This window comes from Argentina silus (genome assembly GCF_951799395.1).
Source record: "Argentina silus genome assembly, chromosome: 16".
Lineage (NCBI taxonomy): Eukaryota > Metazoa > Chordata > Actinopteri > Argentiniformes > Argentinidae > Argentina > Argentina silus.
This window is the reverse complement of record NC_139670.1, coordinates 12158400-12175701: the sequence shown is the minus strand read 5'-3', so window position 1 is coordinate 12175701 and position 17302 is coordinate 12158400. Positions and strand designations below refer to the sequence as shown.

The 17302-nt window shown below is 41.1% G+C and overlaps 2 protein-coding genes across 3 annotated transcripts; one reads left to right on the top strand and one right to left on the bottom strand.

The window, feature by feature from the left end:
• The first annotated feature begins 284 nt into the window (after positions 1-284).
• On the top strand, positions 285-8401 carry LOC310816955 (kelch domain-containing protein 1-like). 2 transcript variants are annotated; one of them, XM_083687329.1, is made up of 13 exons: positions 285-614; positions 773-843; positions 982-1099; positions 1636-1748; positions 2370-2454; positions 2559-2657; positions 2819-2893; positions 3909-3967; positions 4240-4352; positions 5099-5171; positions 5510-5600; positions 6446-6525; positions 7862-8401. In XM_083687329.1, exons 1-13 carry the CDS (start codon positions 537-539, stop codon positions 8016-8018), a joined length of 1212 nt encoding a protein of 403 aa, XP_083543455.1. In that variant the 5' UTR covers positions 285-536; the 3' UTR covers positions 8019-8401. The 2 variants fall into 2 exon arrangements, with proteins under 2 accessions (XP_083543455.1, XP_083543456.1); XM_083687330.1 differs by having other exon boundaries at positions 288-614; positions 5510-5594.
• Positions 8402-8556: 155 nt separating this feature from the next.
• LOC310816956 (LIM and SH3 domain protein 1-like) lies at positions 8557-16930 on the bottom strand. Its single transcript, XM_083687331.1, has 7 exons — positions 16682-16930; positions 14700-14794; positions 13523-13607; positions 12407-12514; positions 10223-10295; positions 9936-10027; positions 8557-9732 (listed from the first exon to the last, which is right to left on the bottom strand). The coding sequence occupies exons 1-7, from the start codon at positions 16829-16831 to the stop codon at positions 9559-9561; spliced, it is 777 nt and encodes a 258-aa protein (XP_083543457.1). The 5' UTR covers positions 16832-16930; the 3' UTR covers positions 8557-9558.
• Between the last annotated feature and the right edge of the window lie 372 nt (positions 16931-17302).

Sequence of the window (17302 nt, the reverse complement as noted above, 5' to 3'; positions counted from 1 at the left end):
TCTTCTGGTGACTGTTTTTTACTTAATTTCAGCCTTCCGCAACAAATAACAAATAAGAAGGATATCTTGAAGCGGGTTTTTATTCAGCGATAGAGTGCAGCGGTGTGTTTTTCTGCTTTCGTCTATGTATTTGTGTGCAACCCGAATGTTTGGTTGCAGTTGCAGCTATCCACATCATATACCAGTCGCATATTTAAACCATTAGCATTCCTGTTGCATGACCGCCCCTTTCCAGGTGTTGTGAGATAACTCGCTGTGGAACTGAAAACTCGTTTGACCGCTAGAGAAAATAAACCCCCTCGCCAATTGGCTAGCGCAAGTTGACAAGCCTTGGGTAGAGGCGGTTCTGTCTGATCGTACTGTTCCAAATTCCGAGTTGTTCTATCCTGAAAAACACGTTCACATATTTCCTGTTAGCATTCCTCAGTTCTTGTTGAACTAAACACACAACCATATAATATGCTCAAGTGCCTCCGGTAGTAGTACGCCACACTCAGTAGAGGTACCTGTCTTCGTCAGTAGATGCAGGAATCGAGATGTTGGACTTGCTGGAGCGAAGCGACCACACAGCATTCTTGGAGGGGAACGTTCTGTATGTTTGGGGGGGATTTCAGGTAAGTTTACGAATTCAGATACATTTTCGATGTGCAAAAAATGTTGGTATTTTGGTGTGTGTGCTGCTTTAATTCTGATATTATATGAATGTTTCCATCAAGTTCTCCTTCTCTTATGAGAGGGATAGTCACCTTCCTTTTCGAATGTTCCCTGGCAGTCAGTCTCCAGAACAGAATCAGTATTACCCAGTGGTGAGATATGGATGTACGACTTGGAGAGTGGAATATGGTAAGATTAGCTACTATAGAAAGCTTATTCTTCAACATTCAAAGTTGTTCTCTTTGACAGTGACACCACACTGGTAACTATACTAAGTACAATCTCTCCACATATTTACACCAAGCCTTTATTTGGTTTGTTTGTCAGGGAGCAGAAGGGATTGGAGGGAGACGTCCCCCCAGCATTATCTGGTGCCTGTGGCTCCTACCTCAATGGCTCTTTCTACGTCTTTGGGGGATGCGACTCCAACAGACACACCAACCAGGTGAGACGCCCTGGGCCTCAGAGGGAAAAAGAGCAACTAATCCCAGATCAGAATGTATGATCAGAGTTGCTCAGAGCAACTGAGAAGGCCAAAAACTGCCTGACGTGTTTCTTTTCATGGCCATATAGCAGTGATATGAAAGCTATCTGTGACATGCAGCCCAGCCTGTGACCTGATATTGGTAGTACAGACAGTACAGACAGAGAAAGACACAAGCACTATCTCTATGTGAATTGCATACTAATGATGTGTAAAGTGAGCTTGGATATTCTATTGGGTGTACAGACGTGGGCAGTTTATCAGACCCAGATTAAACCTGGTTTCCATGTTTAATGGAGAGTGCTTTCTAATCCAGGAGTAGACCTTTTAATCTATGTCTGAAAAAAACATCCCTGCTAGTAGAGACATCACATACAAGTACTGAGAGAAAGTAATTGTATTGTGCAGTATGTGTATAAACCTAATTTATCTAATCAGTAATGGAACATTGTGTTATTAGAAGAGAGTGATATGTTTCTGTTGTGTGATGTTTGTAGCTGTACAGTGTTAATCTGATGGATGGGTGCTACACTTGGAAGACAATGACAAACACCAAAGGAACTGCGCCTTCACCCAGAGACAAACACTCCTGTTGGGTGTACAGAGACAGGTACACACACAGTTTTAAAAAAAACTGCAATGATAAGCCTGATAATGTCTAAATAGATAGGAAAAGGGTCTTTTGAATCTTTATTCTCCCCACCCATTGCTGTCTGTGGACTATGGCTCACACAACATCAAGTTAATAAAAGGTCTACTGGAGCCATTAGCCAGCCACTCACACCTTAGCAGAGATAGTCTATTCAAATTCACTTTGAATGAATTGACCATTGTGTATGGTAATGTAGAATTATTTACACCTCAATGAGAGGAAAAACACCATGACTAAAGGACTGGCAATTGTCATGACTATGTATTATCATCGTGCATAACTTTAAGTAAATAAACAATACATGTAAATAAATGATGAACTGTGACATTATGCTAAAATAGTTGTTGTAGTCCCAGTCCATGAGTCCAGTTTCCCTCCCACCAGACTCTCAAGTCCACTTGTCCCTGAAAACCCATAAAAAAACCCATAATTTTCTCCCTAAACCCCCCCCCCCCCCCCCCAGGCCACCAACCCTTACCACCCCCCAGTGGAGGACAACAAAGACTCTTTTATAACTTGTATAATTATATATTCTTTGATCCACTAATTAAACTGTGATGAATGATTTATGGTTTGCAGACTTATCTACTTTGGCGGGTATGGATCTAAGACCATACAGGAGGTCAACAACTCAAGGAGCTTCACCGTTGACGAGACATCTTGGGTAAATAAATCAATACAAACCACAACTATGCTTTTGCATCATTTGTCATGTTTTGTACTCAAGTTGTCTTAAATGTGTGAAATATACCGTTTGTCAATCCTCAGGGAATTATTGGGACTGCATTACTTACGTTCTGGGGTTGGAACAATGAAGTCAACGTCTTCGACACTCACACTGCTACATGGAGTGAACCAGAAACTCATGTAAGTGTGCGTGCTAGCCAAAATCCATACAGATTGAAGTCACCAGTCCATGGTTCTTGGTCATGTTGATGTTAAGTACGTATGTTATGTATATGAACTAAAAATGTGTGGTCACCTGTCCACTGTTGATAACACATGTTTCTCTCTGCACCTCTCTGTAGGGTCTTGCTCCTGCCCCTCGTGCCTCTCATGCCAGTGATATCCTGGGGGGAAAAGGTTATATCTGTGGCGGTCTGGTGAGTCCACTACCATTTAATTCCTACTCTCGCAGTTAAATGGATAGTTTACCCGAATTACAAAATCACATATTTGGTTCCTTACCCTGAAAGGAGTCTCTGTTCTAGGACAGACTCCACACTTTGGTTCTGTTTATCTGTCGCTAACTGATAGCATTTCTAACCAAAAAACAATAGTCAAGGTATCCTTAATAAGCATGGTTGAAATGTCTAAATCTTCTTAGGGTAATTCAAATCAAGCTATTGGGTCTTTTCAGAGAATTTAAGATAATTTAGACATGAGAATTCAAACATGCTAATTTAGGGTACATTGATTATCTCTTTAATCAGATAGGTGGACTAGTATCCAAAACAAAAGTGGGGATTGAATTAGCAACTGGAGGGTTGCTAGTGTCTGATTTTAGGGTGCCATCCACATTATTCCTCAAACTAGCTCCAATGGTGCTGCTGCACTGTGATTGGCTCTTGTGCTCTCCACAAATGTGGTGTATGTGTGTTGTCTAGAAGGGTTGAGAGCAGACAAAGTTATTTTTTAATGGACATTTTATAGTATAATTTATAAATAAATGGGGTAGTTCACCCAAATTATTACATTACAAGTATTTTCCTTCATCAAAGAAATCAAAGAAAAATTAATTCCAGTACACTGACATTCTTTCACACCTCCACAAAGATCAAATGGATCACAAAACCAATGATTTGAATTGTATTGTTTTGATTTGAATGGAACTGCTTCCTTACATTGAAAGCAGTCTATAGACAAGGACAAACTGCAATCCACAGTTAGATTATGGCTAAAGTTAGCGGTTGGTGTCATTGGTAAGGTAAATAGAACTAAAGCATAGATTGTAGTCTGTCTTTGTCCATATACTGCTCTCAAAGTAAATAAATAAACAAACTCATACGTAATTTGGGTGAAATATCCCTTTGAGTATCTGAGAGAAGAGAACCCCTGCAGATAATTGTAGCGGCTATGTTGAGATGATTAGCTGATGTCAAAGTCTTATTCTGGTAGGAGACCACAGACTTGGACATACACTGCCTGGATCTGGACACCTGGACGTGGACACAAATGTAAGCTTGCTTCCTCTCACTACAATGACAATGATTTTGATTGTAACCCACAGCCCAAACTTGATTGTGAATATAAATTCCCTTCCCCTATTTGATGTGTCTTGCATGGTTAAAAGAGACTGCACCAGGGTTGGTAGTATCAGGTAGGCTTTTATATAGCAGCATTCTGTTTCTGGATCTTGGTTAATGTGTGTGTGTGTGTGTGTGTGTGTGTGTGTGTGTGTGTGTGTGTGTGTGTGTGTGTGTGTGTTGATAACTCTCCATTCCTCCAGCACTCACCCATCGTCATCCATACCTGTGGGCCGTTTAATGCACACCCTTACTTCTGTGTCTGACCACACCCTCTTCTTGTTTGGTGGACTGAGCTTAACTGGAGATCCACTGAGTAAGTATAAAACCGCTTATTAAGGCTGGCAACCAGACCTGGGGCGATAAGCATTAGCTTGAGCCTGGCTGGAGTGCCAGATGGGTGGGTTTGCACTTTGGGGACTAGGCTTTTCCATTGGTTCTGTAAGATTTAGACTGCTGGGAACCATTTGGAACTGGTTTTCACCACACCCACTGATGGTGAGTGATCAAGTTAAGTGTGACAAGAACTATCAAACCAATTAACATACAGGTTGGTATGACATGAAGATGTAAATGCGTTGTATACTGCTTCAGACTGTGATAGAACGGTAAAACACTACAAGAGCTGATGGAAAACGAACAAGTTCTTGGTTCAGACCGTGGTCGGGACTATGCCTTGCCTGATACACAAGTAAAAGATTCCTTAAACACAGAAGCTGTTACTGTACTTTATTTTCTTTCAGTTCCATTGTACCAGGCAAACTTCATCAACTAAGTATTTGAAATTATTTGAAATACTATTTGAACAGAGGCCTGTTAATAATACAAGAACGCTGCTTCTATTCGATATGCATCAAGCATTCGATATGTCATTTTCATGTGGCACTTTTGGCCATAAATAGGGTCTAGGTTTTTTTGTCTTACAAGTGAACATATTATATGGATGGCATCAAGCAGATATGTTGTCTCCTCTTCAGTTTCTATAGGCATGTCACCTCTGGTTAGATCCACAGGTTAGGAAGGCTCTTTTGCTTCTTTTACCATTAAAACAATTCTTTCTAGGTGATGGGTGGGAGTTTGACACCAGGACCAAGGAATGGAAAGAGCGGGACCACTCACACCACGACAACCCCAGGTACTGTAGGAAAGACCCAGCCTGGAGCAATAGGGAGATGGGCCTTGAGGTTCCTTAGTGAGAGCAGGGTCTTTGAATTTGCATGTTTGGTCTGATTGGGCTTTTGATTCAATATTCATAAAGTTTTGCCACCATCTTTCTTGTGTCACCATGAAATTCAAATACCTAAACATTGGTATCAATCTGCTGTTGCCATCAATTAATGATGAATAACATAACATGGTTAAAATAAATACATCTGGAGTGAACCTTCATATACATGTCTCAAAACATAATTTATGGTAAACCCTCCCTTTCTTTTAAAGGAACACTCTGACAAACATTGTAAATCTCCACAGGTTGTGGCATTCAGCGTGTCTGGGCAAAGACAGTGACGTGATTGTGTTTGGGGGAAGCCGGGACTATGCCTTGCTGATGGACTCTGTACGTGTGAGTCCACTGGAGGAACATTCTCTATATTTTCTCATTATTCTGTTCATATATTAGGAAAAAAAAGTTTAAATCTTGATGGCTGTTCTTAACACAGCATGTGTCTCACCGGAGCTGCCTTTCTTAGATCTTACATTGCATTTGTAATGTTGTCTCTTTACACTTCAATGGTACGTGTTTTGGATAGAGTTTTCTCCACAACTTTAGAGCTATCCAGCCACAGTACAAACACAACATGCTGTAAATACTGTAGCTAGTTTGCTATGATAGACTTGCTTGACTACCTGTTCAAACGCGCATGCCCCTAAACCATGATGCGCCCTATTCTGTGCTGGAGTATGCAGGAATATACTGATTGAGTACCATAGGGTAAACAAGCCATGGAGTAACTGGTTCAGGGACTCTTGTTAAGGTTATGTTATGTAAAAAAGCTCAAGCAGAATTAAGGCGGTTCAAATGAGACTGATTTAGTTTGGGTGTGAGATGGGCTTTGAACATACGGATTTGACATATGAATGGGCACCTTGGAACTTGGTAGAGAATGCAAAGTTTGGGTTTAGAGGTAATTTGAAACCAGGGTCTTTCAAGTCATGGACTGAAAGAAAAAAGTGACAGAAGTCCAGTCTGGCTGTATGAGGATTTGTGAAGGTGATTTAGCTCTTACTCATAAACAGTACAGTACATGTTTTAAATCTGCATCCATTCCATAATTCCAGCCAACAGACAAATTGTTTTCAAATTGAGGGGTGAGACGAGGGAATTTAAATGTAACTGAGAACCAAATGAGTACACATGCGTACCGTCAATGTGGATATTTATTAACTTTGCTCAACCTCTGCCCTCAGGTCACTGTTATGAGGTCTCCATCCCAGAACCACTGCAGAGATGTTCTAGTGTTCCAGACCCAGCCCTACTCCCTCCGCAGGTAAGACCTGCAATGGAGAATTGACATAACCAGATACCTCAAGGGATAGTTTCCCCAAAATCTTGGTCACTGTTTCCAATCACAGATGCCAATCTTTCCCATTCATTTGTTTTTGAGGTGTGAAAACTCCCTTTTAGTGGATAGAGATATTGAGATCTGCTTGCTTATTCACCTATTTCCCAGACACAGCGAATTGGCCAATTTAACCATTCTGACATAGCTAAAGTTAGTTAATAGTTAAAGGGCTAGTAGGTACAAATTAGTGGCTAGTAGGTACAAATGACAAAATCACATTTGTTTTCTTAGTTTGAGAGCAGTCGATCTACTTTAAATGTAATGGTCAAATAAGTAAGTAACTAAGAAGAGCTCTATATCTCCTGAGTTGGGCATGAAATTCAAAAGATACTAATTTGGGGGAGATTGAGATTGGTGACCGGCTAGATAAACGGAACCAAAGTGTCTACTGAAGTCTGTCCTTCTCCTTATAATCCTTTCAGGGATAAGGGAACACGATATGTTTTTTGTAATTTGGGTGAACTATCCCTTTAACAGTTTCAATCTAGCCATTTCAAATAGTGACAATTTAGCAAAGAAAGGATATGCTTTCAGAAACATGCTACATAACAAGCAACAATTATTCCTCTGGCTGTTGTTCATCTGTAACCATAAACTGCATGTGTAAGGCTGTGTTAGAATGTGTAAGGCTGTTAGCATGTGTATGGCTGCATGTGTAAGGCTGTGTTAGCACGTGTATGGCTGTGTTGGCATGTGTAAGGCTGTGTTGGCATGTGTAAGGCTGTGTTAGCATGTGTATGGCTGTGTTAGCATGTGTAAGGCTGTGTTAGCATGTGTATGGCTGTGTTAGCATGTGTAAGGCTGTGTTAGCATGTGTATGGCTGCATGTGTGAGAGTGTACGTGCTGTCCATCCAACGTGCATTCACACATGATTAAGTGGTTTAGCAAAATCTACAGTGACCATTGGAACACTTTGGGGCTATTTATACTCCTGCTTTGATCCCACTTGCACCAGTGTGTTGGTGTTGTGGGATTTGACTGTGCTTTACCTCTGTGACGTGTTGTTGGAATAAGGAGCTTTACAAAAACAAACCATGTATACACATGCTTATGTGAAATACAACACAGGTGTGAACCGTACTCAACATAGGTGTGTTTTTACCTTGTGGAATATAGTGGTATTCTTTTCTAAATCATAAATTGAACATTTACATGGGGTTGCATTGCCATTCTATTTTTCTGTCATACACATTGTCATTTGGAGCATCTTTATTTTCTTTTAGTAAATTACAAACCTGTATCCATATGTCTTATTTTTAGATTATGTGACGATAGCATTGGACGGAACGCAGACCTACTGCAAGAGCACCTAACATGGCTTCCACCAAAACTCCAGGACACAGTAAAGAAGAGAGTGTCCTTCTTCAAGACAGGCCCAAACACCAGGAAGAAACAGCTGGACCTGGTTTTAGACTGACTACAGATGTAGTAATAATTTTGTAATAATTTGCGTTAATTGTGTTCTTAATTGTTTTTTATTTGACAAAGTTGAGAGTTTTTCTTTGTTAAAGTTAGCAAAAAAAGGCTGCTTGGTGAGGATTTTAAACGTTTATTTTCTGAATGACCTTTCAACAATGTTAGCAAGTTGGAATGAGAGAGATAGCCTCAGGTATTCAGAACATTGTAAATAGTATATTTAAGTGATTTATATGTGTTTATTTGTCAAAACAGTTTTTGATAAAAATCATTTACCTTTTATAATAGTTCATATGTTCACAGTGTTGAGACAGAACTTTAGTATGATGTGCAATTTTTATTGACGTTTGATTAAAATGTTAACTTTGAAAAAATATCTTTGGTTTGCTTTGTTCAGTTGTAGCAAAGCCTCCTATTTCTGTATTCAATAAAACTGACAAGTTCGCCAAAGTAGAGACATACAGGCAAAAAGAGTTTCTCTTATTAACCCCATTTCTACCCCATGGTATGTGAGAACAATGATGGTACTGAGACACAAGTTCTGAAAGATTCAGCGTTTTACTCCAGATAATGGATTGGAATGGCTCATAACAAAATCTAAAACACATAATAAATCATATAGATCATCTGTTCAAAATACTAAAAAAAATACTCTTTTCAGACCTCAATGAATACAATGAATTAATTATTTTCAGAGAATGATTTTTGACAAGCTGCAACACCAATTGACTATTTCTTAGCTACATAATGTTCTTTGGTATTTTCAATCTTTAAGACATCATTGATTGAATACTAAGTGGAGACACTGTTTCTGTCAAGCCAAAAAACAGGTGTGTTGATAACAAGGTAACTATGATAACCACTAACATGTTAATACTGACAGATACGTATGGCAACTAATGGCTGTCCTCTATAATTGAATCGCAGGAAGTCCCTGGAATACTGACATTTACAGTATTTCACCAGAAAGAAATACTGAACTGTTGGCAACTTTGTGAAACCTCTCTGAATAGAATACTCTAGTTTTGACGGATTGTCAGGCAAGTATGGCAGCTGCCTCACATTTCATTCCTTCTATACAGCCAAATTGATGTAAGGCAAGGAAGACATTTAAAACAATTGTGGCATAGCCAAAGTGGCATCTGCCATGTTAGTACTGTATGTATTGGTCTGTAGCAGACTATAGGTTTAGATAGGCAGTGAGAAGCTTTGTAACAGATAGCTATGTGAAATGACTTGGAAATTGGTGATGGTGGTAAAAAAATTGGTAAAGGACCGGAATCAACCCACCTAGCTCCTTACACATTGGTGTTTGTCAGTAGAAATCAGACAGGGCTAAGGGATACAGGGGAAGTTCCACAAAATGATTTGCTGATATTTATCGAATTCTTTCAGATCTCAAAACACCAAAAGGGGAGGGTCCAGGGGTTATTTCTAGACTTGGTCAAAATGGCACTGGGGTTGGGATTTCCCTTCTTTCTATCTTTCTATCCCGCCTCTTTGGGCTTCAACATTTTTTATTCTCTGCTGTTTTCTAGGGTTCAGAGGGGTTGAACGTAGTTGGCAGGGAGCATGCCCTGTTGGCCTGTCCGTTCTATGCGGCCATACATCCATCCCTCATCTATTTGTTGTACGTCTGCAATCAGGTCGCCCTCCTGGATAGACACCTCATCCGCGTCTGCAGCCGTGTAGCTGTACACGGCCCGGTATCGCTTCTGGAGACACACACGCACACACATACACACACACACACACACACACACACACACACACACACACACACACACACACACACACACACACAGAAGAAATTAAGGACTCACAAAACTCAAAAGACTCTTATAAAAACACCATTACTGTTTAGAACATACAGAGGAAGACACACACGTACAATATCTTTTACAGTATTATTCCTTACCCCTCCACTAGGTGGCGGTGCAGCAACAGCAGAAAGTACTTGCTCAGCCTGGTAGCCAACGCTCTGAGGGTTGGCTGGTTGCTGCTGGTAGTCTAGAAACAAACACAGAACACAGGATCAAACACCACTCACTCCTACTTATTCACTATAGGGGGACACTAAAACCTACATTGTTTCAATTAGATTGATACCTTACTGGTCCACAATTAGGCTATAATTCAACATCAGTGTAATACGTGTGTGAATGTTTTGTTATGATGATATGTGTGTTGGTGGATGTGTTTAACCTTGACTGGCATTCTCAGGGGGAGGCGCATCACTACGAATTCTGCTCTTCTCAAACTCCTCATGGTACTTTATCTGCAGACAGACAGACAGACAGACAGACAGGCAGACAGACAGACAGACAGACAGACAGACAGACAGACAGACAGACAGACAGACAGACAGACAGGCACGCACGCACGCACACTTTTTAGACAGGAAATTCCACTTCATGGTTAAGGAAATAACATTTCAACCACACAGCCCACAATCATTTTACACTGAATACACACAAATATATCTTATTGAGTCAACAACCTGCGGGAACTTTTCCCCAAAAGTATGGAAAGAGCTAGCCTTCTAAATATATTGCATATCAAGGAGCCTGGACTGTCAAAAAATGTGTACATTGCATCCTTTCCTTTCCCCTTTCCCACTGGACTGCTGGTCTTAAAGGACACTAGCCTAGCATGGTGAAAGTGTGCCTAGTAGTCAGTTCCAAGTCTAGTGCAAATAATCCTTACAGATCAGTGGCCCTTAAGAGAAGGAGATAAGAGGACACAAGGTGTCAGATTATTGAAACGCTGCCATGCACATTTGAAGACTGAGGAGACTGAAGAGGGAAGTGCTGGAACCTCTTGTCCTCAGAGGACCTTAGCTAAACAACATGGGAGGGAGAGCTTCGGCTGAGAAAGTGAGGAGAAGACGGATTGAAAAGAGACTAAGAAGGAGTGACAGAGAGACAGAAAAGAGAATCAGAAAATGAGAAAACGAAAAGGAGAACACAGTTTGGAAAAACGGCACTGAGCGCAAAGGAGAACTTGAGAGAGGCGAACAGAGAAGTGTAAAGAAAGAGGAAGGGAGAGAAGGACCATGAGGGAGTAAAGACACGGAGGCAGAGGTAGAAAGAACAAAGTATACTAATAGCAAGAGAGCACAAAGAACAAGGCAGGCATGAAAGGAGAAACATACACATACATAACCCATGGGAGTGAGTAGAGTATGTCAGTGTGGCATGATCAGACACTACATTTCAGGCATTTTTCCGGGCCCAAGGAGGAGTTAGCTAGTCACCCTATATGGTCAAACTCGCTCAGCTATGAAGAGAGTGAGTGTCTGCCATTTGTTTACTAACCACCCACCCCCAAATTCTCTCCATCCGCTCTCAAGGGAGTAACACTTGGAATGAGGAGCGATTCAACTCTGGCAACCCCCTAGGGAATCTCCTTTACTGTTTAGCATTCTTATGCACTTAGCTGATATAGAAAAAGATTGAGCAAATAGGCTGCAGAGAGTCATTTGTGCAGACATCATGAAACCAGTCCGAATAATGTGGAGCAAATATTGTGATGATGTGGTTGGCAAAGACGGCAGCTGTGAAAAGTGATAGGTGTTATATAAAGGGGTTTCGAGCAGGGTTCTTCAACCTTGTCCTTCAATCCTTGTCCAATCTTTTGTTCCAGCCTAGTTCTAACACACCCATGTAAGTCCCTGAGATTCTGCTGGGCTGGAACAAAAGCCTGCACACCCTGACGAACTGAAGAAAACTGGGTTAAAGGGAGGGACATTGATTTGGTTCGACTGTCTGTTTAGATACAGCATTACTAGACTTCTGATGTTGATTTTTGACATTTCTCCGGGCCCAAGGAGGAGTTAGCTAGTCACCCTATATGGTCATACTCGCTCAGCTATGAAGAGAGTGAGTATCTGCCGTTTTGTTTACTAACCACCCACCCCCAAATTCTCTCCATCCGCTCTCAAGGGAGTAGCACTTGGAATGAGGAGCGATTCACTGCTGGGCCCATGCCTAACTCTGGCAACCCCCTAGGGAATCTCCTTTACTGTTGAGCATTCTTCTGCACTTAGCTGATATAGGGAGAGATTGAGCAGATAGGCCGTAGAGACTCCAATCTTTTGTTCCAGCTTTTTCTTTGTCCAATCTTTTGTTCCAGACCAGTTCTAACACACCCATGTAAGGCCCTGAGATTCTGCTCGGCTGGAACAAAAGCCTGCACACCCTGATGAACTGAAGAAGACTGGGTTAAAGGGAGGGACATTGATTTGGTTCAATTGTCTGTTTAGATACAGCATTACTAGACTTCTGATGTTCATTTGGTCCTGTGTTTGGTACAGTCATTAGATTGGAGAATGGTTTCTATTCATTAGGTTTGGTTTCTAGTCATTAGATGGAGAATGACTAGACTTACGTTGCTGATCTGGTCTTGTGTTTTCTTCACTCTTTGCATCTCTGGTGTGTCGGCAACCACGCTGAAGCCCTTGCCTTTGTTCTTCTCAAACTCCTCTTTGTACAGTGCCTGTCTCACACACACACGCAGGCACACACGGACACACACACACACACCCACCCACCCACATTACACACACACACACACACACACACACACACACACACACACACACACAGACATACACATACAGTTATGAGTCATGTGGTTGCTATGAGGACTATGCTGCTGTATCAGAGGGAGCTGGGGTGCATTGACTTTTATGGTTATGAACGATGAACAAGGGTGGTTTGCATGAGAGTGAGTGAGGAGGAGAGGAAAGACTCTAAGAGCTACTGTATATATACAGTTATATATACAGAGTTATTAAGCATTGGTATGACTTAACATTACGCATACATAATGTACATTCATTTAGTTAAAGCCTCAACCCCTCACATACAGAGTTGTGTGCATAGTTTCTGAACTGTGAAAAAAAATACCTAACAACTCTACTCTACAGCATGGTTGTTTATTGTACCTTTGTCTTTAACCGTGTTTTGAGAAACAGTGATAATTCAACCAGAGTTTGAGTAAAAAAAGTGAAAATGTATTGCATGCCACACAATTGTTAGCTACAGTATTAGGAACTCCCCATTGGATTATATCTCATCACTAAATAATATGGCAATAGGCAATTTTGCCAACTGGCCACAATTGAAAGGCAGAAAGATGGAAAAAGAAAAGGAGTGTGTGTGTGTGAGTGTGCGTGTGTGTGTGTGAGTGTGTGCGTGTGCGCATGTTGGGTCAATTACAATTGGGCAAATCATGTTGAGTGAATTTATATAATTAATTTGTCATTATTATTAATTTGTGTGTGTGTGTGTGTGTGTGTGTGTAATATCAGTGTGTAAGCTGGGGCATGTGAGTGAGGTAAGTGTTATTTACAAAGGAGGGTAAAAAGGATCACTAAATTGTCTAAGAAATCCAATTGTCATGACAGTGGGATGGAGAGAGTGGTGTCCAATATCCTAATCTCTTTCTCTGAGTAACAGAGATATACGCAGAAAGAGAGAGAGAGTGTGTGAGTGATCTCACCTGGCTATTCATATTGCTCTGCTGTTTTAGGCGCAAGTTCTCTGGGGTGTCAGTCACTACGGTGAAGGATGCCTTTGGGTAGTGCCTGCAACACACAGATAAATGGAGGAGATTAATGCACATACACACACAAACATGGACGCACGCACAAACAGAAATACACCATAATATGGACTGGGGAGTGGTCAATAAAATGTTGTATTTAGTGATTGCATTAAATGAATTCATTCAGTTATGAGTTCAAAATAACTCATTGTTTTGCATGAGGGGTTTTCAAATAATTCATTTAACTTCAATTGACTTGTGATTGCAGCCCCCCCCCCCCCCCCCACACACACACACACACACATACGCCCAAGCAAGGTATTTGATTGGTTAGATGTCGAGGTGTCACTCATTTCAAATGGGTTTCCATGCCTCTGTAGCTACTTTCTGCAAAGGATTTCCCCAGGCTTTAAAAAGGAAGGGTAGCTTGGAAAACCTGGTCTCAACAAGCTTACAGTTTAGCATCAGTGCAAATGCAAATTTGTGTACAGAGTGTGTGTAAATGATTCCTCTTTAGCTTTTTAACAGGACACCAAATCATCTCTTCCCCACTTGTCTATGTTGATGTTTGTGCCTCAAGGGACAGATATTTTACTAGTGGACAGTGTGATGGAAAATTCTAATGACTGTGTGTGTGTGTGTGTGTGTGTGTGTGTGTGTGTGTGTGTGTGTGTGTGTCTGTTAGTGTGGTCTACTACCATGAGAGTAGGAAACGCATGGGAGGAAACTTACAGATTCACTCTTTGTCTCTGTCTCTCTTCTCTTGAGGAAACAGGACTCTGTCTGCCTGGCCACAGTTCTCCTTTCCATTACCTCTCTAACAACACAATAATAACCCCACTGTCCATCTGTCTGACTGCACCTGAACTACAACAATCGCTCACTATCAGTCAGTCAGTCAGTCAGTCAGTCAGTCAGTCAGTCAGTCCGTCAGTCCGTCAGTCCGTCAGTCCGTCAGTCCGTCAGTCAGTCAGTCTGTCTGTCTGTCTGTCTGTCTGTCTGTCTGTCTGTCAGTCTGTCTACCAGCATGAATGCTGTAATGCAGTATAAATGGATGCCATATTCAGGTGTCATTCAGAGCACAGCCAGATACAACCAATGATAATGATAACCATGCTGTTACAATACTCACATACTGCAGTATGGTTTCTTGTCAAAGCCCTGGTAGTTCTTCATGTTCAGGGTCATTTTGCACACCTCACAGCTGAAACATCCCTTGTGCCAGTACTGTGTGTGTGTGTGTGTGTGTGTGTGAGAGAGAGAGAGAGAGAGAGAGAGAAAAAAAAACATACAGCAAAGTACATAAAATGATGAAACAGTTGTAGTAGATAGATAACATGTCTCAAACTGTGTCCCTTGAAACACTGTGTATGGGTAGGCTACCACACAACACTGTGTATGGGTAGGCTACCACACAACACTGTGTATGGGTAGGCTACCACACAACACTGTGTATGGGTAGGCTACCACACAACACTGTGTATGGGTAGGCTACCACACAACACTGTGTATGGGTAGGCTACCACACAACACTGTGTATGGGTAGGCTACCACACAACACTGTGTATGGGTAGGCTACCACACAACACTGTGTATGGGTAGGCTACCACACAACACTTGCCATTTCCACTGGGCCACACAACACTTGCCATTTCCACTGGGCCCCCAAGAGTCCCATTCACTCAAGAAGCCCTACTCAACCAGACCTTGACTGTGACAAAAAACCATGACTGTTTGAATTTGGGCAATGGGAAAGCACTAATCCAACTAAAATGGCTACTTAAGTGTAATCTGCAATGACAGCATGGGAAAATTCCATTCACAGAACTTTAAAGCACAGCTGCATTGCTGTCTCATGTTTCATGACTCCAATCATACCCTACTGAGTGGTATCAGAATACAGTGACATGGGAATTTTTTTCAGACAAAAATCTGATAATGGCATATGGATAGATTGTAACAGCACAAATACCTATCTATTTAGGTTTTCTGACTCTATGTATTCAATATCGATCAGTCTTGTTGACAAACACATACTACACAGATAAAGCACATATACACTCACCAAACACTTTATTAGGAACACTATACTAATACTGGGTAGGTCCTCCCTTTGCTCTCAAAACAGCCTCAATTCTTCGTGGCATTGATTCCACAAGATGTTGGAAACATTCCTTTGAGATTCTGGTCCATGATGACATGATTGCATCACGCAATTCCTGCAGATTTTTCAGGTGCACTTTCAAGATGTGAATCTCCCGTTCTACCACATCCCAAAGGTGTTCTATTGGATTCAGATCCAATGACTGGGAAGGCCACTGAAGAACACTGAGGCTGTGGCATTCAAGCGATGATTGATTGGTATTAAACGAGCCAAAGTGTGCCAAGAAAACATTCCCCACACCATTACATCACCTCCACCATGAGAAGGTGTACAGGTGTGTTCCTAATAAATTCCTTGGTGAGTGTGTGTGTGTGTGTGTGTGTGTGTGTGTGTGTGTGTGTGTGTGTGTGTGTATATATATATATATATATATATATATATATATAGAGAGAGAGAGAGAGAGAGAGAGAGAATAACCACAGCCACATCCGTCAGACGAAGCACAGGCCACAAACCTCAAGTGTTTGAAAATAGATAGCATTTGCAACACAAGTATTACAATTATGAAAAAAGGAATGCACACTACAAGGGTATAGATTCTTAGTGTGAATTACATGTAGGCCATAGAAATTAATTTGTGTGTGTGTGTGTGTGTGTGTGTGTGTGTGTGTGTGTGTGTGTGCTTGCACCTTAAATGTGAAGGGTTAGAGGGCACAGGCCTATGCTCCCCTTTCCAATTTACATACACAGAGGTAGGCCTACCTCAATATATGTTTTACAGAAGTAAATGCTAATAATGCTATTACTGGACTAATTTGACCATTTGATGATACAACTGTAAATGTGCCCAAAGGCCTACTGTAACAGTCAAAACAAACTGATGTTCCATCTATACAATTCCTAGTTTTCACTTTAACCCGTGATCAACAAAGTGCCTGAAAATGTGCAAATATCAGCTCTCTAAATATACAAATGTTCGATGCATTGGCGTAGCCTAAACAAATCCTTACCTTGTCTAGACAATTCACTTTTTCCGTGGGGTAAACGGTCTTATTGCATCTTCCACATAACGGATTCATGGCGGATTTTCTTCCAAAGGAATAGTCTGACGACGCAGTACAATTATGTTTCTGATATAGGCGATAGCAGGCTATTGACATACACCTAGAATATGCCGATCGCCAGGTAAATCGTAAGATTCCAAATTCCGACACTGGTTTGACAGCACGGAGCGCACGAGTCTTCAAAAGCGCGTTCACGACGGCGATTCAATAAAAACACGTTCATGAGAGGAGAGGGAGAGGTTTTTCGGAGAGGGAAGGCGGTACCAGAACACTGGAATGATGTAAAACATCGAAGGATATCATTTGCCCCCCAATTTGTACCTTATAAGGAGTACACCACTATAGACTGTAACAGCATTGTAACTTGTAGCCTAACAGTGGTTAGGGTATTCAAAATTAAATTCCTAGGCAACTCTTACTAAAGTTGAAAATCAGCTATAACCTATAATATAAGGTTAAAGAAATATAGAAAATAATATATTTTATATAATTATATAACCACAGATATGGAGCAGTAAACGTCAATTGCTCTGGCTGTAAAATATTTTATTTTTCAATTACACTTTT

What these genes read in the sequence shown, in the direction of transcription:
- LOC310816955 (XM_083687329.1), top strand. Translation starts at nt 537, where the DNA reads ATGTTGGACTTGCTGGAGCGAAGCGACCACACAGCATTCTTGGAGGGG. An exon ending in ACCTGGACGTGGACACAAAT is followed by an intron (nt 3,968 to 4,239) that starts GTAAGCTTGCTT and finishes CCATTCCTCCAG; the next exon opens with CACTCACCCATCGTCATCCA. An exon ending in TGCTGATGGACTCTGTACGT is followed by an intron (nt 5,601 to 6,445) that starts GTGAGTCCACTG and finishes CTCTGCCCTCAG; the next exon opens with GTCACTGTTATGAGGTCTCC.
- LOC310816956 (XM_083687331.1), bottom strand. Translation starts at nt 16,831, where the DNA reads ATGTCAATAGCCTGCTATCGCCTATATCAGAAACATAATTGTACTGCG. An exon ending in AAGTGAATTGTCTAGACAAG is followed by an intron (nt 14,795 to 16,681) that starts GTAAGGATTTGT and finishes ACACACACACAG; the next exon opens with TACTGGCACAAGGGATGTTT. An exon ending in CACAAGACCAGATCAGCAAC is followed by an intron (nt 10,296 to 12,406) that starts GTAAGTCTAGTC and finishes GTCTGTCTGCAG; the next exon opens with ATAAAGTACCATGAGGAGTT.